The sequence below is a fragment of the Lissotriton helveticus genome, chromosome 2_1 (genome assembly GCF_964261635.1).
Source record: "Lissotriton helveticus chromosome 2_1, aLisHel1.1, whole genome shotgun sequence".
Lineage (NCBI taxonomy): Eukaryota > Metazoa > Chordata > Amphibia > Caudata > Salamandridae > Lissotriton > Lissotriton helveticus.
Window position 1 is genome coordinate 1,343,919,169 of NC_136059.1, and position 25,409 is coordinate 1,343,944,577.

Here is a 25,409-nt window from a genome sequence, read left to right on the forward strand (position 1 = left end):
AAAAAATAACTGTAATTAAATATACAATAAACTTAGGATGCACCATATCCAAGGTTACAAAAAAGCATAGGAGCTAGTTAAATAAATTCCACTTTTGAAATCAGAGCAAAGTTAGAATTGTAAATGTGAGAAATGTGGTTGTTGGTTGAGTGCGGTGAAACGCTGCAGAAGTAGCAGCCACAATCTTTGTCAGAGTGAACAGCTAAAAGTTACTAAATGTATCTGTGCTTAACCATCAGGTAGCTTGCAACAAAAGCAGTCAGGCTTAACTTAGAAGCAATGTATAAAGTATTTATGCAGCACACAAACAGTAGTAAAGTAAAAACACAACAGATGAAAAATGCCACTTTAACTTAGAAAAATAGAGTAGATGCTAATAAATTATTTGATGCAAAAGTGATAAAAATCCAATCAGTAGAACTGTAGATACGCAATATTAAAGATTTAGTTACAAGTAGTGCCAAATGGGAGAAAGCGCAAACTGAGTATCAGGTCATGCTGGACCAGGACAAAGTCACAAGATCAGGCTGACCAAGATGGAGTTCAGACCGGGCACAGGACCACGTTTTGCCCACTGAAGTTTTCCCTTATGTCCGCTGTCTGGGTGGAATTGCCTTGCAAGGCTACGCGTCGCCCAGCGTTGGGTCCAGTGAAGCTAAAAGGCTTTTGTCGCTCTTTGTTGGTTCCAATGAGCTGTGAGGGAAGGATTTGTGCCAATCTGCGTTGGTTTTGATGAGGCTGGCAGCAGCAAAGCGAGGCTTTTAGTCACTCTGCGCCGATTCTGATGAGGCTATAACTTGTACGCTGAAGCTCTGCAGGGCTGAAAGTAGCTCGGAGTTACTTCTGATGAAGCTTTCAGCTGTGTGGTGAAGCTTTGCAGGACTTAACGGCAGATTTGGTGGAACCTTCAGTTAGGCCAGGACGTACTCTGTCTGATGCTAGCCAAAAGCCTAGGACTTGGGGAAGTGCCTCTTGGGATCAGGAACTCCCTCCATCAGAGGCCAGCAGGATTAAGGCAGGTCCAGTCCTGCAGGTCAGCTGGACAGTTGCAGGAAGGCTTCTGGAGCATATGTCAAGTCCCTGTAGCAGGGCAGGCCTCAAGCAGAAGGGCAGCAGGGCATCCTTCTTCTGTAGTAGTCACAGGTCAGGGAGAGTACAGAAGATTGGGTCGGAGGGTCCCCTTGATATACCTGGTGCCCACTTTGAAGTGGGAGAAGCTTCTGCATTTTCCCCCTTCAGACGTGTCTGAAATGCCCTGTCTCCCTGCCCTGGTTCCAGTCTATCTGGGCTAGTAGGTTAGTGTGAAGTGCTTTGTGTGTGATCTGAGCCAGTACTTTTGAAGTGCTATTCAGAGGTGGCCCATCCTGTCAACTCTCAGATCCTCTATTGTGATGCTGTCTCGGATGAATATACAATGGCCAATTGTGAACTACACCTAGTCTAACAATCCAGCAACCGGCTGCAGGCACCAAATGATTAGGACAAGAAAATTCCAACTTTCTAAAAGTAAAATGTTCAGAAATGTGACTTAAAATCTGACTTTACTATTAAAGAGTGTTTTAAATTACAATTCCTTAGATACCAAATATGATTCCCAATCAAAAGTTACCACTTACTAAATGTAATAAAGGAACCCAGTGGAGATGTAGACCTTGCAATTGGGAAAATTACTTTAGGGGGTTTTTCACTATCAGGACATATAAAACTTAAAAGTACATGTTCAACTTTTTAAATACAATGCATGACATATGCATTGACAAGCATTTGAGATGCAATAGGTCTTGCATTAGTGAAAGTTTGAGCTATTGGTGTTGTAAATGATAATATTTGTTAGATTTTTTTTTTTAAATATCCTACCAGTAGCATTGGTAATAAAAGAAATTCCACGAAGCAAGAGAAATGGTGCATACCACGGGCTGTTACTAGGTGTCCCTGCGGAGTTGTAAAGTGACTTCTATAAGCCCCATAAGATACACACCCTCAATGCAATTATAAAGAGAAAGATTGCAGCTGAGCATACATTTTTGTTAGCTTGCATTTTAAAAATGCACCATTGTTGTTCATTTAGCATTAGCCCCATCCCTGCAGGGAGAGGTGTGCGGGAAGACTGGCACTGGAGCAACGCGCAGCCCCACTGTTAAGGGACCTGAGGTGCCCCATCCCTGCAGGGACAGGTGCACTATACTGGCAGAATGTAAATTGACCGGGGGTGGGGTTTGGACAAGTTAGAGTCGCTACAGGTCCACACAGTTTTTTCCCCATCCAAATAAAATGAATATGACGGGATTGGGTAATAATAAACATCTGTCATCTAGTGCCAAGAATCCCTCTGTGTTGACTGTGAGCAGTTAAATATATTATGTAATGGAATGCAATTCAACAATATACAGCACTACAATCGGTGAGAAACATAATCAGGATCAAGACTATTCAGGGCTGGTCAGAACAGCCAAATCTCAAAGCCTTGTAACTGAAGGCACTGGATATCACTCACTTTCCTGTGGTATTTCTGTGAGGATTTCAGACATGTCCTCCTTCTTGCTTTCCAGTGTGTGTGTTGTCTGCTACTGCTTTTTTCTGTGTTTGTGTGATTTTATATGTTTGTGAACATGGGTGACTGCATGTGTTGTCTGTGAGCAGAGCGGTCTCTAGGTGAGTTGGTCACCATATTATGGATGCCTTGAGGTGTCCGTGCACTATCGCATGATGCTTGTGTGTGTGTGTGGGATTGTGCCCTGTAAATGACTAAACATATTATCTTTCTGCTGTAGCTGCTGGTAGCATGTGGTGCCCGTCAGAAACTTGTCCCCTCACCCCAGCTCGGTTTTTGCATTATGAACAAGGCAACTGTACACTACAACCGCCCTCGCTTCACCTTGGGAGGTGGTCCTAACATGCCAACCTCAAGTGTTTTAAGAGACCTCGCTCTTTCTTTAGGGATTTATAGAATTTGGAGCCTCTGTGGTTTGTGGCCATGCGTCTGAGAGTACATAACACGCAATCTTTCAGCAGTATGGGCTTTACAGTTAGTTCTGAAATCTCCATTACAGCCTTGAGTCAAAATTGACTAGGAAATTGATGTAATGTCTTTGTTGTCCTTGTATTTGGAAAAAAAATGCCACCCTTCACAGACCCTCGCCAGTCTACGGGTTTATAGGCATTTACCATCATGCTATGTAATTTCCATCCATGTCTCTCTTGCAGGCTGTGAAGCCTCCTGCTTCTTGATGCCTAGGTACACAATGGAGTATTGGTATTGATGCATTGGCCTTTAATGTGCATTACATCATTAAGCATCAGCTGGTTTTGTCGCTCTGCAACTCTACACTCCCTTGCAGCAGAGGGCCAGGTAACGTTCTGTTGCTATCAGTTGCTAGGTGACTCCTCGGAGGCCATGAGCCGAGCATCAGTGGTGCAGACTAGCATCTGATGATGAGCCCTGACAGAAACTGTAAGGTCTGCTGAAGCGCCACAGGGCATCAAGAGGCACCCACCCACAAAAGCACCCTTGCGCCACATTCAGCAGGTAGCCGGCACGTGCAGACAGGGTACTACAGGTTGGATGGTGCTCCTCCGTGAACGAGGACACAGACTTTGCTGCAGGCTACACCATGCATATTCTGGTCTTTGTACCACCCAATCAGTCTTGGTATATCCTTTTGTAACACTAACATAGAAAGCTGGTACAGTAAGGAAGGGTTATTTTCTGCCCTCCATCCATGCAGAGAGCGATGTGCACTATGCAGGCACAGTGGCACTCGAGCAGCGTGCCTCCCTGCTATTATGGGACCCGAGGTGCTCCATCCCTGCAGGGAGAGATGCGTGGGCAGAATGGTACTGGAGCAACACACAGCCACAGTGTTAGGGGACCAGAGGCCCCTCATCCCTGCAAGGAGATGGAAACTATGCAGGAAGAATGTAAACTGACTTGGGGGGGGGGGGTTGGAGGTGGGATGCACATGGAGGAGGATGCGTAAAGCAGAAACACAGAGTCCAAAGTAACCAAAACAGCTTGGCGGCCGTAAAGAAGGATGAAACACGGACGTAAACATTCCTTTTATCAAGCCGGCAGAAAGCAAACAAAACAAACACATCATTACAATCCACAAGCAGAGGCAAAGAACAAAAATAAAAGAAGTAGTCCCCGAAGGAACACAATCACCTACAGCGTAAGGAATCTGTAGTTGGCCGGTGCTCCTGATCGAAAAATGGAAGTGATGTTTCGGGAGTGGCAACCATTAATGAGGAGCTAGCAAAGATGAGTGAAACAGGAGTCAAGAATGGCAAGCAGCAGGCAGGATTACACTCCCTACAGTGAATACATTACACTCCCTATAGTGAAAGCATTAGGTCTTGCAGACAGCGCATGGGCACTGATGCTCGACTTAAAAATGTCGGTTTAGACCGGGCAGAAGATTTATTTTGCCAGGTTGAAATGGAATTTAAAACTGCACAAACAGGCTGCAATGGCAGGCCTGAGAGGTTTGAAACGGCTACTTAAATGGGTGGCACAATAAGTGCTGCAGCCTCACTAGTGCAAATGAACAATTGATGAACCGAATGCTGAACAATGTAAAGGATCTGGGCTTAAATCCATCAATCATTGCTCCCCATGCCATTCCAGTTTAGACCCAGCCATATGCAAATCAGTTTTGACCTTGTCCCCCATGGTAACAGTCCAGTCCGAACTGCCAGGCCCTCCCTGGACTGGAAACAAGCACCCTAAGACCGATTTCGCAGTATCACCCCCTCATAGGTCAGGCTAGCTTGACTCCATTGGCATGAAGAGCACGGGACCCGCGTCTGGGCATACCCGTCCCACTCAGGGTGACAAATGCAAAAAGAACAATTTATGGGCAGAATGCTGAACAATGTCATGCATTCACCCCAGTACAGAGATCTGGGCCTAAATCTATCTTTTTTTTTGCCAAGCTGGAGTGGCATGGTGAGCAAAAGAACGATGGATTAAACCCAGATCCTTGTGACTGGGGGTGAATGTTTGCATTGTTCAACATTCCGTCCATCATTTATTCCTTTTGCAGGCTCTCTAGTAGCATGTAATGTCCAGCCCAGATATACATAGTGCCACTTTACTAGGACTCACAAGTAAATTAAAAGTGGCAATTGGGTGTAAGCCAATTTTACCATCTTGAAAGGAGAGCACACACGCCCTTTAGCACTGATCAGCAGGGGTACAGTATGCAGAGTCCTAAAGCCAACAAAAACAAATTCAGCAGAAATAGGAGGAGCAAAGGAAAAACGTTTGGGGGTGACCCTGCAGAAAGGACCAAGTCAAACAATAAGAATAATATCTGATAATAAAAAGTTTGCTTTAGTAAGGGAGCAAAAAATGTGAAAAGTGTTGAAACATGGATAATTTAGCTGTGAAATGGTATATATTTAGCTTGATTTACCCTAAAATTCGCCCACCTCAACCAGTAGCGTAGCAAGGATACCATGGGCCCAGTTGCAAGCTAGGGAAATGGGTCCTTTGACTGCTGTTGGGGTAGTAAAACATAGTAATTATCAGGGTACTATGGGCCCCAGTGTCAGTGCATTGGCCGCTGAGCCCCTGACCACACCAGTGCCTAAGGCTCTATGAAAGGCACAAGGTCCTAGCACACATACAACACAAATCAGTCTTTCTCAGGGGCAACCTCCACAATTTGCAATCTCTATCAGAAGAAATTAGCTGTACCGGGATATTATAGCTGTCAGGAGAAAAAGAAACTTAAAACACATTTTTTTCCTTTCTCCCCCTCTTCTCTTGCTTACTAATGTGTTCTTCTTTTTACTGGTACTCAGAATTGTTTCTCATCACCCAATTTATTCTCACTATCTCTTAACGTTTCTGTATCCATCTCCTCCCAATGATGTTCCAAGTATTCTGCCAATTCATCAAACTGATACCACTTTACCATTTCATCCTCACTGCCTCTTTCCCAGGCCCTTTGTTCTCTCGTCCCTCCCTCCTTCCTCTCGTGACAACTGATTTTGATTATTGGACATATTGTCTCATTAGAATATTTAGCTTTCCTCTGACTCAAACCAATCTCATGCCTACAAGTGTTCACTGTAATGATTATTTTTGTCTTTTCCAAATAATTTTAAGAGGATGATTCCCTTCCTATAGTGTTAGTTTGACGTTATGCACACTGATACCACCTGGTAATGTTGCACTGTATCATAATAAATCACTGCACTGTCCTGGGCTCATGGTGACCTCCAACTTCAAGAAAACAACAAGGGGTGAGGAAGCAGTGCTAGAGACCATTGAGTCAAGGGCTCTTACGTATAGAGCAAATCAACAGTGCATATGCAAAACAAACTTGCACATGCGCTATAAATGTAGCTTTCCTCAGTTTATTTCTATTTTACTCTAGAAGTTCCACTTTACAAGATGCCACAGTAGGAACCTACCTGGCCATGTACAACAGACTGTTATCTTCGTTTGAGTGAGAGTTATCTGCTTGAGAGGTGATTAGACCATTGGGAGATGGGATGATCGTATAGCCACTACAACAGTTGGAAGTGACAGATACTTCTGTAAATGATGCAGGCTGACAACCTGTACTACAAAGAGCACAACCAAATGCAACTTGATAAAGAGCTGTTACTGCATACATCTATGTGTCCTCAAGCATGCCTTCAAAGCCGATACTATATTTTGGAAAGTAGAGTTTGCTTAATGTGAAGGCTGTCGCTGATAATTTTGTGAGGTGGAGTGAAAATGTGTACAAAGCAGTGCTTTATATACAAAATGAAATGATGCACTCTGTGAGTAGCAGGAAAATGCAGCTTCCCCTTGTTCGAACACAGGAGAAAGAAAGGTGACACCCCCTCTTATAATGAGAATTGCTGCAGGAGCCCTCTCTTCATTCCCTGTCAAGCAGAATCACCTATGGGCTGCCGGGCCTGATGGTTACTGTCAGCTGGCACCATGTATGCACTTGGCCTAAAGAGTTAGTTACTTACCTTCAGTAATGCTCTTTCTGGTAGAAACTGCTTTCTAGGCTGTCTGTGCCCTCAGATGCAGATCCCCAAGAGCACATTGGTTGAGGCCAGTGTAGAGATTCCTCGAGTTGAGAGCTTATTTAAGGACAGAGTCCAAACACAGAATGGGGAGGGTTGTTGGGGAGTCTGTGGCTAGACAAAGTCTCTACCAGAAAGAGCGTAACCAAAGGTAAACAACCGTATTTCTGATAGAGACATCTAACTGTAGATTCCTCATCTTTCAAATAGATGCCACAGCAGTACCTATTTAGGGGTGGGTCTGCGAATGGGCTCAAACCAGAAAGTCCAGCGGGACTGGCAGAGAAAATGCTCCTCTTGGTGAATCAGATTGTCCAGACAATACTGCTTTGTGATAGTATGGAGGGATGCCCACATGTCTAGGGCAGTGATAGTGCAGTGGTAGTAGCTTTGGCCCTGGTAGAATGAGCATGCAGTCCTTCTAGAGCCTTCTTTCTTGCCAATGGATAGCAGATCTTAATGCAGAGTATGATCTAGTATGAGATGGTTCTCTTCTGCACTGCCTTGGCTTTTTTGCTCCATAGAACCTCACAAAGAGCTTATCATCCACCCGTTGTTCCTTGGTACGATCAATGTAAAAGCTGAGCGTTTTTTGGGCTCCAACCGATGGGAAAAGGCAAGAAATCAAACGGTGTCCAGAATGGCCCTGATAAAGGGGAGTGTCTGAGAAGGTGTCATGTGGTACTTCAGCAAGTTGATAATCAAACCCAAAGATGACAGGAGGAACAGTTATTGACTGCCTGAGGCGAGCCCCCCTACATCAGCCAGCCACTGAGGTATCGGAAGGCTGGTACCCCTTACCTCCGACATCACTTTCATGAACACCCAAGGGATAATGTTGGGACCAAATGGGAGCATAGTGAACTGAAAATTTTTCTGTTCCACCACGAACTACAGATAGCGCCGATGGCATGAAAGGACAGGTATGGAAATAAGCATCCTGCAGGTCCGGCGCTTCCTGCAGGGTCAAGGGCAGACAAAGACCTGGGTGAGGGTGAGCATCTTGAATTTCTCCCTCCAAAGGAAGGCATTAAAAGGGCTCAGATCTAGAATAGGATAAAGGCCTTTTTCCTTCTTGGGCACTAAAAAGTAGTGGGAGTAATAACCACTTCCTTGACTCACGCTGGCACCCTCTCGGCAGCCTCTTTGGCGAAAAGGGCTTCTACTTTCTGCCACAAAATGAAGAGATGGTTCTCCGTCAGTCACTGGGTAGACGGTGGAAGATGGAGCGAGGAAGAAAGGAATGGTAAGGCATATACCCTGTGAAATATCTTTAGGACCGACATGTCTGATGTTCTTGCCTGTCAACCGATATGAATCTGTGGATTCTGCTTCTCATGGGATGACTGTGCTCCTGTAAGGCCATGCTAAAGGAATTTGGCATGGGGGATGCAGGGGGAGGGGCGCTGCAAGCCTTGGAGTATTGACTCGACCCTAGACACCACAAGCATACCTGGTGGGGATCTGTCACAGACATTTGTTTATGACAGTACCTACAGGGCTTAAAACATGTTTCTTTGGTGGTGGTAGCCTTGCATTGACCTAAAAAGCTCCGAGAGACATGAAGGGAGCTTCCGATACACGTGTGGTGGCACAGAAAGAGAGGAACTGATTTAAGCATGCAAAGGTGGAACTTATATAGGCCCGTATGTTATTTGCGGAGTGGAACAGCGTTAATGTGGAGCTGTAAGGTGCCACCGGATGGCTGCCAAATTTCCAGATCCATTCTGATGTCTGGGAATATTTGAAAGGTGAGGAATCTGTGGCTTGAAGTCTCTATCAGAATGATGCATCCATGTGCATTTTGTTTAATTTTGGATCACGTGTGTGGCACTAACATTCAATAATCATTTCCAGCCAGATAATTGTATGCATGAAGTGCACTTTGTTTCTTGTTCTCCACACAGATGTGACTCACTTTGGCATCAAAACTCATAGTTCATGAATCTGAGGCAAATGCTTCACTTTTCTTATGCATGTTCTATGTTGACAAGGAGACAGTTTGACGGATTTCTAGCTGCACATTTGCTAGTCACCATGCATTTTACAGTACTTTAAGATACATATTTTTGGTTAAGGCTGCTGCTGCTAGGTGAGGCTCACCACTCTATTCAATTTAACAACTTGCTGTGTTCCTCAAATGGGCTTACATTTATGCAGCGACATCAGTGGTCTAAATCAGCCCATTTCTTCACAACATCAAAAGGATTTGAAAGAGGAGGAAATTCAAACCAAATGATTGGGAATAAAACAAAATTATACTTTATGTACCTGTATTGCAATAGGAACACTACTTGGCCAATGCACTGTTGTTGTGCCACTGAGTTATGGCCAATGAATAAATGTTCCATTTACTGAATGTAGTAGAGTGATAGATCATGAATATACACATGGCCAACATACTGCTTAATGCCTGTGTATTTAAATGACCTTTACAAAGCAGTTCCAAAATGTAATATAATACATGTGCAAAGTGTGTAGTAGAAGTAATGTTACATACACATGCTTTTACATGCTATTTGAACAAAGTTCAAGTATTGTTTCCAATAATCCTGGATATTTTGAGGAACTAAATGAGTATAGACACTGCATTTAATTAATTTGAGTTACTGCATTGGGTGCAACCGGATAACCATATGGACTGGTTTGTATGTAGTGCAAGGAAAGGTGGTTGAGCAGTTTTTCGTTTGTCAGAGTTACATTAAGGGTGACTGAATACCTCTGTACAGTTGTGTTTCTTTAATGTGCATCACTGGTCGCATCCTGGATTGTGGGCATGCCAGAATGCTGCAATTGTATAGAATATGTTGGTTATGTTGCACTACTGGATTGTGGGCATGCCAGAATGCTGCAATTGTATAGACTATGTTGGTTATGTTGCACTATCATTGTATATTAGATTGGGCCAAGCTATTGATTGTAGCTGGGGCTAACATTGTATTACATATTTTTGCAGCATGAGGGGTGGATATTTTTACGTTGCACCATGTGTCATGCCCATGCTTTGATTATGTGCACCATTATGAATGGACATGTTTCAGAAGTGCACCTCGAGAAGTGATGACATATGTTGGTTGCATGTTATTGGTAGAAGTGCCTTTTCTTTCACTGACAACAGGTTAAAATATTGGAGAGTCCAGCTGTCACATCCATGTGGGTACACATGTTTGTGAAGTTGCACTAGGAGTTGTGGTCATGTTTCACTCTGTGGAGTGAATATGCAAATATGTGATGTACTTCTGGTGAACACCTTTACTTTCACCCGCGATGGGTCTATTGCTGATGTATGTGTCGCACCACCAAGAGCGGGCATTAATGTACTGTCACTCCTGGGTGGTTTGACATTCCAGGTTTGTTCGTCAAACTTAAGTATGGCAGTGATTGCAGTGCATTTGCAGGTGGACTGTGGGTGTATTGATGGGTACTTGTGGATGGACTGATCATTGTATTTTCGAAGGGTAAGTATAGATCATCTTACATGCCATCGCTATATTATAGCCTGTCTTGGATTGGGGTTCTGTGTGCTTACAAAGGTTTCTGCATTGTTGTTTGCATGTAGCTTTGTGGCTGAGAGAAATGGAGAGTGGTGTCTCAACTGGGCAAGACTTCCATGTGCATGGGAAGGTGTTCTAATAGTTCATCTACGAATATTATGATGAACATTAGGTGTTACTTGTGTTTTATTTGTTGGTGGAATTGTAAAGAGTGAATCATGTATGTGTCAGTTCAGAGCTCTTTGGCTTCTTGAGATGACAGGAATGGTATGATAGTATTGAATGTTACCCTTCAACAATTCACCATTTTGGAAGCATGTGTTTCATAGTATACTATTTATGCACTCTAGTACTTTCCCATTTGTTGAGGCTGTGTATGTTTATATGCCTTGGGGTTCTGCTGGTAGAACATGTGTTCATTCTGTGTGTGGTAGTGTGGAACTGTACATCAATCTCTTTTCATTCAGCATGCTGTGTTAAAAGTCTGGTCTTATATGCTGTACTTTCAGTGCAAATACGCTGCTGCGTTTATTGTTAATATTTATAATGCCTTACTAAAAGTATAGCTATATTTGGGTTATGATGGTACTGATGCTTGCTAAGTCACAAAGAAGGGGGGTGAGTAGTGACCTTCCAGACCTTGCACAGCAGACTTATGATCTTCGTACATTTGACAGTTCCCTGCTTATGTGGTGAATGGAATGTTGGGAGACCGTACGGTCACAGCAAGCAGAATTCAAATTGGTGTCCTGCTGCAGCTTGGCTCAGAGGCTGAGGCTAGCACGGCAAGGCTTCTTCAGTAAGTGCAAGTAGGCAGTTGTATTGGTGCTAAGTAGCTGTGCCCCTATGGCTAGGTATCTAAATGTGTCTGTGGGGGAGGGAGCGAGAGGAGAAAGCAGGTTTTGAAACATGTGGATACAAGTGGATATTGGCGGTGCAAGAGCAACTATCATACAGATGTGGAAGAAAGCTGCTGTCAATGCACTGTGTCCATTTAATACAGGGTCATTGTGCACACGAAGGTGGTGGCTTGAAACAGTGATGAACAACCGAGACCATGGCAATGCAATGTGTGAAGTTCACATGAGGAAACACAGAAAGGTAAGTAACTTGTTCATCTGATAGAGTTTTCGAAGTGTAGATTCCTTACCTTAGAATAAATATGCAGGTAATGCCCCCCAGTGGTGGCTCTGCAAAACCAATTTAAACCAGAAAGTCTGGCATGACTGAACAGGTGAAGTACCCATTGCGACAGACCCAACTATCCAGATAGTAGTGTTCGGTAAATGCGTGTAACTATGCCCAATTGCTGCATGGCAGATGTCCAGGACAGGGACTTTGTGGGCTAAAGCAGTGGCCACAGCCTTAGCTCTGGAGAATGAGCATGCAAACCCTCAGGGGGTTGCTTCTTGGCCACTGCATAGTAGATCTTGTTGCAGAGCACAATCCATCTTGAGGTGGTCCATTTCTGCAGTTTTCCCTTTCTTAGCTCCTATGTACCCTACGAAGAGTTGATCGTCCACCTAGAACTCTTTCGTGCGATCAAGGTGGAACAAAAATTGCTCTTTTGGGTCCAGACGGTGGAGTCTCAGCTCCTCTTTGGAAGAGTGAGGTGGAGCAAAGAAGGTAGGCAGGGTGATGGTCTGGCCTACATGGAAGGGAGTCACAGCCTTCGGCAGGAAGGAGGCATGTGTCTGGTGGACCAGTTTGTACGGGTAGAAGGTAGTGTAGGGAGGGTGCGCAGAGAGTTCCTGCAATTCTCTGACGCTCCTGTCCAATGCTATGCCATTGGTAAAGCAGTTTTGCTTGTCAATAGCCTACGAGGGCAATTGTGCAGAGGCTCCAAGGCTCCACATATCAAGAAGGTGACAACAAGATATACATCCCACTGGGGCATGATGAATGGCCTGGGAGGAAACATGTGCTGCAAGTCTTTAAGAAACCTAGTCACAATAGGTGACTTGAATAAAGAAGGTTGGTCCAGCAACCACAACCATGCCAAACTTGCTGATAGATAACCTTTAACTGGGCACTGAGCAGAACCCTGCTAGGGCAATGATAGAGCATACAGAAGAACCTTAGAGAGAGAGGTGCAGAAAGAGAGTTGATGTTGTTAGAATCATACCACGTCACAAACTTTTTCCAATGATGGGCATATACTGACTTGGTCGAGGGACACCTGGCTGCCCCTGGCTGCCAGAATAACATCACAGGCTTTGGGAATAAGGTTGAAAGCTGTTAACTTTCGCTGCTCAATCTCCATGCATGAAGGTGAAGTGTGCGCAGGTTTGGGTGTAGAAAGCTCCCCAGTTGCTGCGATAGAAGAGCCTCCCAAAGAGGGAGCCTGATTGGGAGCCCTACGGTCATGCTCAAAAGGTCGGGATACTAGACTCTCCATGCCAAATCCGGAGCCCAAGAGTAACTTGGGCCTAGTCGTTCCTGATCTTAAGAATTCTGGGCAGGAGGGATATAGGTGGAAAGGCATACAGGAGGTTGGAGGTCCACTGGAGAAGAAAAGCGCCTCTGACTGAGAGTCGCCTTGGAAACCCAGTGTGCAAAACTGCACACACTGTACATTCTAGGTAGTCGTGAACAGAACTAAACACTGCTATCCCGGCTGATGAAAGAGACCCTATACCACCTCTGGCTAGAGATGCTATTCGTGGTCCGGCATCTGCAGGTGAGTTCACCCACCCTGGCATTCAGAAAGCCTGCCAGGTGTTGAACAACTAAGGAAATGTCCTGCCATTCTAGCCGTGTCCAGAGATGCAACGCCTCACCCCACCTTGTTTATTGCATTACCACATGGCAGTGGTGTTTTCTGTTAACACCTGCACCAGCCTTCCCTTGATCAAATGAAGAAAGACTTTCCATGCCAAGTGAATCACATGAAGCTCCAACAGATTGATGTGGAGCCCAGATTCCACTGAATACCAGAGTCCTCTGATCTCCACTTCTCCCAGATGGCCGCCCCATTCCAGAATGAATGCATCTGTCACCAGAGTCAGCTCTTATTGGGGAGGGGTCTGCCACTGAAACAATTGCAGTTTGTCAACCACTACGGCAGATTTTTTGCATTTCCCTCAGAGATCTGGACCATGTCAGAGAGATATCCCTGAAGTTGTGTCCACTGGAACTTTAGGTCCCACTGCAGAGCATGTAAACTACAACGGCATGAGTTACAAGCAGGATGCAGGAGGGCATGAGGCAAACAACTTCACAGTCATTCTCACCGAAATTCAGGATAGAGGCTGACACGTCGGTATCCTGACTCACTGCATGGGAGTATAGGCCCGAAACTGCACTGTGTCCAGAGCAGCTCTGATGAAAAGGTGAGTCTGACAGGGAGTCAGGTGTGACTTTAGCATGGTGATAGTCAACCCCAGCAAGTGCAGAAGGTTTGCTGTAGTCTGGAGAAGGGAGACGGCAGCCTGGAGTAAGCCCCTCTTCAACAATCGTAGAGGTAGGGAGAGATTGGAATTTCTGACTTCCACAGATGAGCTGCAACCTTGGCCATCACTTTCAACATCACCCTAGAGGTGCTGGCAAGGCCAAAGTGTGAACAAACAAAAGAGCTCTAGCAGGATAAATATATAGAAAGCTTGAAAAGAAGCTAACTTTTTTCTGTAACCTCTGGCGGGATTGCAATTGCTTCATTTTTTAATTCATATAAAGTATATCAATTGAATTTATAAAGATATTGCAGTATCAAAATACAAGCAAAACACTAATTGCAGAGTTGCTTTCTTATTTAAAAACTTTTACTTAATGAAATAGTTTTTATATAACATTTCAAAAGCAAGTAATAAGTCACAGGAAACTGGGCCCCCCAGGAGCAGGGTGATGATAGCAGGCAATAGTTCTATGCACAGACCAGGTTTGGGCCAGGACCCAAGTAGGATGTCTGGAAAGGCTTAATTAAAGGAGAGTAAAGAAGGGGCGACTACTAACTGAAGCAGCTCCGCCAAGACTTTCGTCTTGACTGCCATGGAAGATCGGTAAAGGTCCAGGACTTCATCTGTACTACGCCCCACCATAGCGAAAGAGGCTCCTTCCTCCGTAGCCATTGTAGAAGGAGGAGCAGAACCAATGTCTGCTGAGACGTCCCCTCTCTGCCAGTTCCTCATACCACTGTCTTCATTCTTATATAGGGGTGCTGGTATCCATAAGAGTCCTCAGACCCCTTCCATTCTTTTCCCTCTCCAGGCCTGTCAAATGCAAAAGGCAATGGTTCCGAAATGGAAAGCATAGTCCCGGTCGTGCAGGAACCGGCATTGGAGATGCTCTTATGGCTCCGTATCAGAGTTGTGAATGACGAAGGAGAAGGCAGTACTAGAGTGTCAGTGTCAGTACTAGAGCAGGCACCGAGGAAGATCTCGGTCTAGCTGGCAGCCTTGTTCTTCATCCAGCATGGGAACCATGGGGCCGAATGGCGCCGAGGGCTAACCTGCTGGTGAGGATCCAGTGGCGGCCTCTCTCCCTAACCATGGGTCCCAAAGGTGCTCCAGATAAGCTGGGGCGCCCAATTATGAAGATGAGGTGCATGTACTCATGAAATTCGTCAAGCTGGGCTCGGATTGCTCCGGCTCTGAGAAAGTCAGGGAACCATGGAGTGAACCCAGACTCAGGCTCCAGTGAAGCACGAGGACTGGAGTGACATGATCTGGCACCTCATCAGAAGACTTGGAAGGGTGAGGTTAAGTCAAAGACCTTTTCGACGTCTTGTGTTTGTGGTACTTACCCAACTACACAGATTCTGAAGTTTTCCACCATGCTTTAGAAAGTGACTAACTGGCCACCCTTCACTACATTTCTGATCTAGCACATTCCCTTAGATTCCAATACTAGCTACATTATGTGTCTTCATCTTCACATTGTTCCATTTAGATGCATATCTGTGCAGAAAGCAATTGTACTTTTATTGCTTGACATCAGTAATGCTACACGGCAACTACCAATGAATAAGGAGACAATGCTTAGTGCAGGTGAGCAAGGCCTGAGCCAAGAGTGGGCCAGTTATGCTGCCTTTTCTGCAAGGTTAATTACATGCTTTTGATGGGATGAAATCATATAAAAAAGTTGAAGAGTGAGTTGTTGTCCAGTAGGGAAAGGCTTTCTAGGCCATGTGATTAACCCCACTGCTTCAAAAATAATATGGTTTTTTTTCTAAAAAGCGGACAGTAAACCAATAAATCAAGGTGGAATTAAAAGATTATATGATACTCCATCCTGATTGTACACCATGTGTTGCCCCTATATAGTGGTGTTCCCATTGCAAGGTAAGTTAGTATGTCCTGTTTAGCCATTGACCCCACTGATTGCAGCTGATTTTAGAAAAGGAAGGGGACCCCTACTAATGATAGAATCACTACTGGTAGGGAATAACAATAATAATTTTTGAAAAAGGACAGTAGTGAAGTACATTAAATCTGGTGCCCGAGCCTAGGGAAATAACAAAATTAACATGTACAGTGACATTGGACTATGATTCCATGTGATTAAACAAGACCAAGCATGATGTATATTCAAAAATATTTTTTTATATATATATATATATATAGAGATTTGTTTATCTTTTTTTCTTCATTTTGATTTAGTTTACATTAAAAGTTACAATTCAAAATTTAATCAGTGCAACATATACAGTTATTGTAATACAAAAAGAGTGAACAGACACAACAGTGAAAAATTATAAAGAAAAGACTTGTAATAAATCAGAATTAATTAATGAACAGATGAAGTTAGCAAAGCGGTAGATGAAATCTCAACGCGCGTTTCGGCTATTGCCTTCTTCAGGAGTCTGTCATATGCAAGTAGAATAGAGAACATTTGATCATTATAAAAACCTGGAGAACAATATATTGAGACAAAGATGATAGTATGGGTTGGTTGTCGATTTTAGAAAGGGACAGTTGTTTGGAATAATTTGAGAGCCCGTCTTGATGGCAGGTGAAGTTGTTTGAAACAATGATTTAAAGACTGGCCACTGTATTTCAAAATATGGTGCAGCGTGATGACAGCTCTGTGTTTAAAAGATAGATAGAAAGTGGAGTTCCAATTTAGATAAAAAAAGAAGAAAAAAAATAAAAAGTGAGCAGGTTCGGAATGTGCAATCTGGTAGCAGATAACGGATTGTCAGTCGGCTTGGAGCTCACTTGTTTAGCGTCCTGTTCGTCTTTTCATAGAGGACCCATGGTATACGATAATTATTCTGGCAGTCCACCCCTGAGATCTAGCTGTACACCAGTGTTGCGGCGAGCGGCTCCGGTTCTGCAGGCCCCCCTTTTCTGTAGAAGCATTGTGCCACATCAGAGTATCAGCCAGCCTTCCCTCTATACAGCTAGATCTCAGGGGTGGACTGCCAGAATAATTATCGTATACCATGGGTCCTCTATGAAAAGACGAACAGGACGCTAAACAAGTGAGCTCCAAGCCGACTGACAATCCGTTATCTGCTACCAGATTGCACATTCCGAACCTGCTCACTTTTTTTATCTAAATTGGAACTCCACTTTCTATCTATCTTTTAAACACAGAGCTGTCATCACGCTGCACCATATTTTGAAATACAGTGGCCAGTCTTTAAATCATTGTTTCAAACAACTTCACCTGCCATCAAGACGGGCTCTCAAATTATTCCAAACAACTGTCCCTTTCTAAAATCGACAACCAACCCATACTATCATCTTTGTCTCAATATATTGTTCTCCAGGTTTTTATAATGATCAAATGTTCTCTATTCTACTTGCATATGACGGACTCCTGAAGAAGGCAATAGCCGAAACGCGCGTTGAGATTTCATCTACCGCTTTGCTAACTTCATCTGTTCATTAATTAATTCTGATTTATTACAAGTCTTTTCTTTATAATTTTTCACTGTTGTGTCTGTTCACTCTTTTTGTATTACAATAACTGTATATGTTGCACTGATTACATTTTGAATTGTAACTTTTAATGTAAACTAAATCAAAATGAAGAAAAAAAGATAAACAAATCTCTATATATATATAAAAAAATATTTTTGAATATACATCATGCTTGGTCTTGTTTAATCACATGGAATCATAGTCCAATGTCACTGTACATGCTAATTTTGTTATTTCCCTAGGCTCGGGCACCAGATTTAATGTACTTCACTACTGTCCTTTTTCAAAAATTCTGATTGCAGCTGTAAACAATTTCATTAGTGAAGATGGTCACCAACATCTAACAGATTGCTATAGCTATATAAAACTTCTTGACAATGTAAAATAACTATTAAGTATATATGATATGAGGAAGGGAAACTAAAGGGAGAGGGCTTCTGAATTAACTACGCTCTATTGGATACACCAGAGTCCCAGTCAGAAGACCTGAAATAGTGTTCCTGGAGATCATGATGTTAACAAAAAACAGCAGTGAAGATCACTAAAGTACATATGCAGGAAGTAACTGAGCAATCAGAAAATACATTTCTATCTTGATATTTGGCTTAGAAGCACCAGCAGGTCATTGCAATAAGGCAAGTTCTCAGTATTGGCTCTGAGTCAATCTGAAGCTGGGATCTGCATCTCCCATGTTTTAATTGTAAAAGACCAGACATCTGAATTTCAAAGAAATCCAGCATATTAATCTTTTTTCAAATTGCACATAACCATACACCTCTGCATGATCAGTCTTCTTCTAGAAATCCCCATCTTCCGAACCTCGCATGCACTTCATCAATCATTCTCAGGAGGTGCCTCCTTATTTTGGAACACCCTCCCTCATAATATCAGAACTGCACAGGCTCTTCTATGCGAACGGCATCTTTTAAGGATGCATCTGTTCAGATTATACTGTCTTGTTCTATGTTTTCACTTGTTAAAACTATCCTTAGTTTATGCCTTAACTTAACCATCCTTCTCTATTTTCCTCCATCCACTGTCTCTTCACTTTTGCTCCTGTTCTATTGCCTACCTCTTCTCTGCTCCTCCATTCCATTAACCCAGATTGTTTTTCCTTCGGTCTCTTTTGCCACTTGGGCCCTTTCCATCCCACCCATTGATCCCACCCCCACCGTAGTGTTCTATCATTACTTTAGACCCTCTTTGATCTATATCTTTTCATGCCTCTTCTGAATACTCCTTACTCCAGTTAGTAAGCATTTTTATGTAACTCCATGTGTCACATTTATTGTCACAGTGAAAAGCGCATCAGTATCCTTGGTGACCATGCACTATATACATCTGTACATAACTAAATAAATGACATGGTTAACGACTTTCATAGTAAGCTTTGTACTCAAGGTCAGACTGTGAACTATGTGTGCCTTAAATAGTGAATTTCCAAGGTACAGAATACATTGTTATGTTATGTTCAAAGGTACTTGTAGAGCGCACAGCTACTCAAAAGAGTGTCCCGGCGCTAATGAACCAGGGCTGGACTGTTGCTGTCACTGAAGGGGGAGGGGGGGGGGGGGAGCCGTAAGGTTGTTGCTGGAATAGCCAGGTCTTTAGCAGCTTCCTGAAAGTAAGTAAGTCTGGCACCTGTCTAAGTGTCACTGGCAGAAGGTTCCAGACTCGGGCAGCCTGAACTTGGAAGGAGCGGCCACCGGTACGGGTGCAGGAAAACGGAGGAACAACCGCCTGATGCCGAGAAGATGACCGAAGAGTTCTACCAGGGGCATAGTGTGAGACTCTCCTTCTCAGATAGTGAGCACCCGTAACTTGTATAGCTTTAAAAGCCAAGACCAAGGCTTTCAAGCAGATTCATTTTCGGACGGGAAGCCAATACAAAGCCTTCAGGAGAGGTGAGATCCAAACTCTCGTTCCAAGAATAAGTACTGTAGTAAAGATACAGAGATTTTCTCATTGTGCCAAGCTGTGTCCCCAATCATCGTTTAATGTTCTTAAAACCTTTTAGTTAAGATTGGTCCCCATTTGGAAGAAAAGTATTACATTATTTCAGGAACAATCTGTGATCTTTAATGCCCCAAGTGCCATTCAGGAAGTACGTAACTTTAAATGTAGAAAAAGAAGCTCTGTAGAAGTAGTCACCACATTCTCATGCAACCTAAAAGACTACCTGCATTTATTCACTCATTAAGAGCTTCTAGATTATTATGAAAAGTTGTACAACTATATATTCCACACTTGAAAATGAATGAAGGAGATAATAAGTAATTTTAGGTTTGGAACATAATTTTATGCTGCTTACCTCAAACTCCTTGGATGGAATTTTTTGCTCCAGCAAGCCACGCATCATACGAATGACTGACTTTAGACTAGTGCCAGTATATTTGCCCGATGGGTGAACTCTGATGATCGGAAGAGTGGCAAGGTCGTCATTTGTTATTGTGCGGTCATCTGTCACGAGAACAACATTTCTTAAGTACAGCATGTTGCACAATTAATACTTTGATATCCTATGGCATGCATGAGTCATGCAGTAGACTTGATCTACTATCACTGCCCTACACTCAGCTTTCATTAACATTATTTCTATGTTACTGCCATTCTGGGAATGGCTGCTTAGACTCATGTGGTAAATCTTTGGAACGTGGCATAAGCATTTTCACTATAACCCTTAGTTATACAACTTTGTTAACAAATCCGTTTTTCAGGACAACAACCACTCCATTCACCTTTCACCACAATCACCAGCTACAGAGGTATTGTACCCCAGTCACCATTCTCAAAGATGGAGATTGGGTGAACTGCTTTTTTGTGGACCTTCTTCCTATATTATTCCATGAGCCATATCATCTTCTATAAGTACTGATCAAAATCCAAAGGCACACATGCTGTAGACACTTTAAAGGTTTTGGGGTAACACATTGTTGTTAACATACCTGGGAGTAGTACTCAATTGACTACTAAAAATTCTGCTTTTACACCCTAGACTGGAAGAGAAGTGATGGTAATTCATACTATGGAGACATCTCATGATGTTCACACACAGTAAAAAAAAATCCCTAGTGAGTGTTACATTTGATTTAGGTTAGGAAGTTTTAGCTTAAAATTACAGCCAGGAGTAAAATAACCGTAGATTCAATGCATCCATCACTGCATACTTTTCCTTACAGACAGTGATGTATTGCCTCCATTGATTAAAGAAGGTGAGGGTGCCCCAGATGAAGGACAAAAAACTGAAATTGTCTGTGTAAGAAACATCCACTGCTGCACCACCCACCCTTGTTCTACATTATTTTAGCCTTTATTTTTAATGTAAGCATTTGGCACTGTAGTGAAGATACTCTTCGAACATTTAAAGGCATTAGGTGCCTAGAGATTTGCCCTGAGGCAAAAAATCAGGAATGCACATTATAATAATAATAATAATAATAATAATAATAACATTTGTAGAGTGCCTGGTTACACTAAATCCAGTGTGTCCCCGCGCTATGGTGTGGTTAGTAACAGTTAGGCAGACAGGTCCCTCTCTATATGCCACAGAAGCGCCCCCCCCCCCCTCTAGCCTGAGGGGAAGAGATGGGTTTTCAATTGTTTTCGAAACATTTGTTCAGAGGTCTCCAGTCGCATTCTTCTTGGGAGTTTGTTCCATTGTTGTGCTGCTTGGACCCGAAAAGAGCGTCCCCCCATCCGGGCTCTTCTGATCTTGGGGACCTTAACCATCCCTGTCTCAGTAGATCTCAGTTGGCGCGCCGGTACATAAGGGTTAAGCAGGTCACGAAGATATTCGGACCCTTTCCCATGCATAATACAGTGACTAATAGTAAGGTTTTAAAAATCACTCGCTCTTTGATCGGGAGCCAGTGTAATGATTCAAGGGCTTTCTTAGATGGCGCTCTTTTGGGTAACATCAGGACCATCCGGGCAGCCGCATTTTGTACTCGCCGAAGCCGAGTGATACATCTGCAGTTAGCTCCCAGGTATAGGGCATTCCCATAGTCCAGCCTCGATGTAATAAGGGCATGGACCAGGGTTTTTCTGGCCGATATTGGTAATAAATCCAGCGACTTACGTAAAGTTCTCAGAATACCAAAGCACTATCCTGCCACGCGCCTTGTGTGATACTCAAAAGAGATTTTATTGTCTAGCCAGATGCCCAGATTTTTTACTTGTTCACTGGGAGAAGGTTGAGGCCCCATCTCCTGTGGCCACCATGCATATGTCCACACAGACGGTGCTTTCCCCACAATCAGCACTTCCGTCTTACTTCCGTTTAGTTTTAAACAGTTATTAGCCATCCAGGCCGCTACTTCCTGGAGGCACGTAGAGAAATTAGTGGCTGCTACCTCGTTGGATTGAGTGAGAGATACCACAAGTTGGGTATCATCCGCATAGGATACCACTTGCACCCCAAACATTTCCGTAATCTCTGCCACAGGAGTTACGTAGAGATTGAAAAGGGTGGGGCTCAAGCTGGATCCCTGCGGCACCCCCTGCTTTAGCCTAATGTTTTTAGACCGGTGAGATCCTTGAGCTACTTGGAAGCTCCGATTCTGGAGGAACGATGCCAACCATTCCAAAGCTCTGCCTACCACTCCCCATTTTTTTAGACACTGCAGAAAGGTGTGATGTGCTACAGTGTCAAAGGAAGCACTTAAGTCCAAAAGGATAAGTGCTGCTGTCTGACCTTCATCCACCAGCTTCTGTATGATTTCAAATGATAGGAGCAAGGCGGATTCGGTGGAGTAGGACGCCCGAAAGCTAGATTGGGTGGGGTGGAGTAGCTTACAGGTCTCAATGTGCTCTGTCAGTTGCACATTGGCTACTTTCTCCGCAATTTTCGAGAAGTAGGGGAGAAGGGAGATTGGGCGCAGTTTATCCAATTGCTCTGCGCTGATATTAGGTTGTTTTTTTTAACGGAAGTACCACAGCCTCTTTCCAGGCAGTCGGAACAATGCCCGACCCGAAGGAGAGGTCTAACAGATGGCGTATATGGGGTTCCAGAGTTTTTATACTATCCCTAAGTATTTTAGCAGGCGCTGGGTCATCAGGGGAACCCGATTTAATTTTGGATGCTATATTTATTAGGATATCTTGTGGGGGGGTGCTAAAGGAGGTAAGCATCTCAGTTTCAGTGTGCCTTATGATGGCTTCTTCTCTCCCACAACCTCCTCTAGCCTCCGCTGGGAACGAGGAGTAGATTTTCCCCACTTTGTCCTCAAAAAACTGTGCCACACGATCACAGGATTCCACTGATCCTTTCACAGGTGCGGCAGAGCTGGACATAGAGGATACTTCTTTAAACACCACAAACAGCTCCTTGGCTGAGTTATCAGCTTCCTCTATTCTGTCCCTATAGTAGGAAGTACGGTGTTTCCTTATCTGTGCATGATAACTTTTAAGCTTGATTTTATAGTTCTTCCTGACATTGGCACATGGTGAATGTGTAGGTACAGGACATAGGCAATAATGTTTTAGCAATGTAAAATATTTTTGAGCCTCAACGCAGTCTTAAAATGATCAAACATGTAGAACGTCTACGGGCAGAAAAGACTGTAGGAGAATGTTGTTGTTTTACCACTGTGCATCTCAAGAGCAACTGTACATGCGCACTTTTAAAACCAGAGTTTTTTTTTATCTGTGGCTTCTTAGGGCAGTAAACTTACCTTCATAGACTTGGGTATCTGATGTGGTAGGTAGATGTTCACATTCCGAAGTATTTTCATCTTCACCTTGTTTCCCTATAAGGGGAGATGGAGGTAACCTGTGAAAAAAGCACACAATTAATTTGTGAAAAAACACATCCTTTAAGTTTGAGGTTTGCCCTTAAGTTTTCTTTATGGAAATAGTGTATGCATAATCCACGTAGGAGGGATGCTAGAGTCACTGGAGGCAGTATATAAGAAGGGTGCAAATAGATTTTCTAATTCAATTACTTTATTCAGCAAGAAACTGTAAAAAAATGTAACTCAAAGGATGAGGTTTATTGCATTTATGATTATATATTCAGGCTGATGTTTCCTAACTTCCCAGGTTACAGAGGATTGCCACAATTTAGAGAAAAGGTTTGCTTGAATGTTTAAATGGAGGAGTGCGGTATCAGTAAAAATCTAATCATGTTGTACCCCACGGTCACAGGATGGACGCACATATTGACTCTAAGAAGGAGTGATCTTGCAAATGCTCCAAATTAGTCCAGAGCACTAAAAGCGTATCTTGAAAAGGCACCCCAAAGTATGATAGAAAGGGCAACTTTTCAGTCCACACAATCTCTTAAAAAGTACCAGCCTACATTTTCTGCAGTGAAGTCCAAAAGAGTACTTTAAATATATTCCTTCAGTATTCTGATGATAAAATCCTTGTTTTGATATTCATGACGGGTGAGGAAGTTGGTTATTAATTTGGGAGGGCTGGTGGGTAAATCTACCAACTTAATAAAACAAAATCTTGGTTGGTCACAATACAGATCACCTAGAAACATATGATCAAGCCCTGGTGGCTATGGCTCAAACAGCAAGCTTTTACCCAGAGAAACAAGCAATATTTTTGACCAGTGGCACACAACATTAAAGACCAGAAAAATATGAAATCATAATAAAATTCCCAAATCAATTTAGAAAAATCACGTGATATGCAATAAGAAGATGTCACATAAATGGTTAAAACTGATTAAGAAAGCCAAGACATACGGATTTTGAAAGCTTTCAGACAAAAAGCAGCACCCAGAAACAATAATGTACTAATTCACTGTTCACGTAAAATTGGGACCTCGGTGCACTTTCAGTTTAACTGCATTGAATGGAGGGTCAAGTAAGCCTTTGCTGGCATCACTGGTTAAAAGTTTTACCCTGGGACCTTGTGACTTGTATATAAAGCAAACACAAGGAGATGATGGACGGAGCACTGAAACTTTTCAGACACACATCCCCAGTTACAAACCTGGGTTGAATCTATCATTGTTCTTTAGCTCACTTCGCCACCCTAGTTCAGACCCAGCCATGTGCAAATCAGTCTTGGACCCTGTTCCTCTTGGGAACAGTCCAGCCCAAATTGCCAAGCCAGTCTTCCCTGGACCAGAGACAAGCATCCTGGTACCGGTTTCGGGGCAACATCCCTTATCAGCCCGGCCAGCTTGAATCTAGTGGCAAAGTGAGCAAGAGATTCATATCTGGGTATACCCTGCCAATTTAGGGCAAACAAAGCAAACCGAAGGAGATGATGGATGGAGCACTGACATTTTTCAGACACTCACCCACAGTCAAGAGATCTGAGTTGAATCCATCATTCTTTTGCTCACCATGCTATCCCAGTTTAGACCCAGCCATATGCAATTCAGTTTGACCCGGTTTCTCATGGGAATAGTCCAGCCCGAACTTGCAAGCCAGGTCCTCCCTGGACCAGAAACAAGCATCCTGGGACCGGTTTCAGGGCATAACCCCATATCAGCCAGGCTACCTTGAATCCTGTGGCGCAGGGAGCCCGGGACCCACGTCCAGAGCATTGATTTGAAAGGGATACACATCAGAAAAGTGAGGACTAAATTCAAAGAGAGGGAGAGAGGGAGAGAGAGAGAGAGAGAGAGAGAGAGAGAGAGAGGGGGGGGGGGCGAGAGGGAGAGAGGGAGAGAGGGGGAGAGAGAGAGAGAGAGAGAGAGAGAGAGAGAGAGAGAGAGAGAGATGGTGAACAGATCTAGCTAGGGTTCTTACCACTGTTGGAAGATGCCTCATGCCATCACCAACTGCAACTCCTATTTTGAACTGCCAGGCATCGCCAACTGAGTTAGTTTGCCCTGACATTTAAAGATTCAGCCAGGTGGTGCACAACCAGGGAAATCTCCTGATGTGGCACCTACCTAGAGAGGCACAGATACCCTTGGCAGACCACTCTAGACCCGCCCCATCCTGATTTTTACAGAACCACGTGGTGGTAGTGTTGTCTGTGAGAACCTGCACCACCCTTGCATTGTTGGAAAATATCCACTGCTTTATCACAGTGGCAAACTCAAGTTAAC

General features: G+C 43.6%; 1 protein-coding gene across 8 annotated transcripts in view; it reads right to left on the reverse strand.

Moving 5' to 3' along the window:
• The window catches only part of PTPN13 (protein tyrosine phosphatase non-receptor type 13), a 1,030,035-nt gene that overhangs the window by 18,234 nt on the left and 986,392 nt on the right, over positions 1-25,409 (reverse strand). For all 8 annotated transcript variants that reach the window (XM_078676288.1, XM_078676281.1, XM_078676285.1 and 5 more), the window contains 2 exons: positions 23,065-23,162; positions 19,704-19,852 (listed from right to left, as the gene is read on the reverse strand). In XM_078676288.1, coding sequence (XP_078532414.1) covers positions 19,704-19,852; positions 23,065-23,162 — 247 coding nt within the window. The remainder of the gene's footprint in view (positions 1-19,703; positions 19,853-23,064; positions 23,163-25,409) is intronic.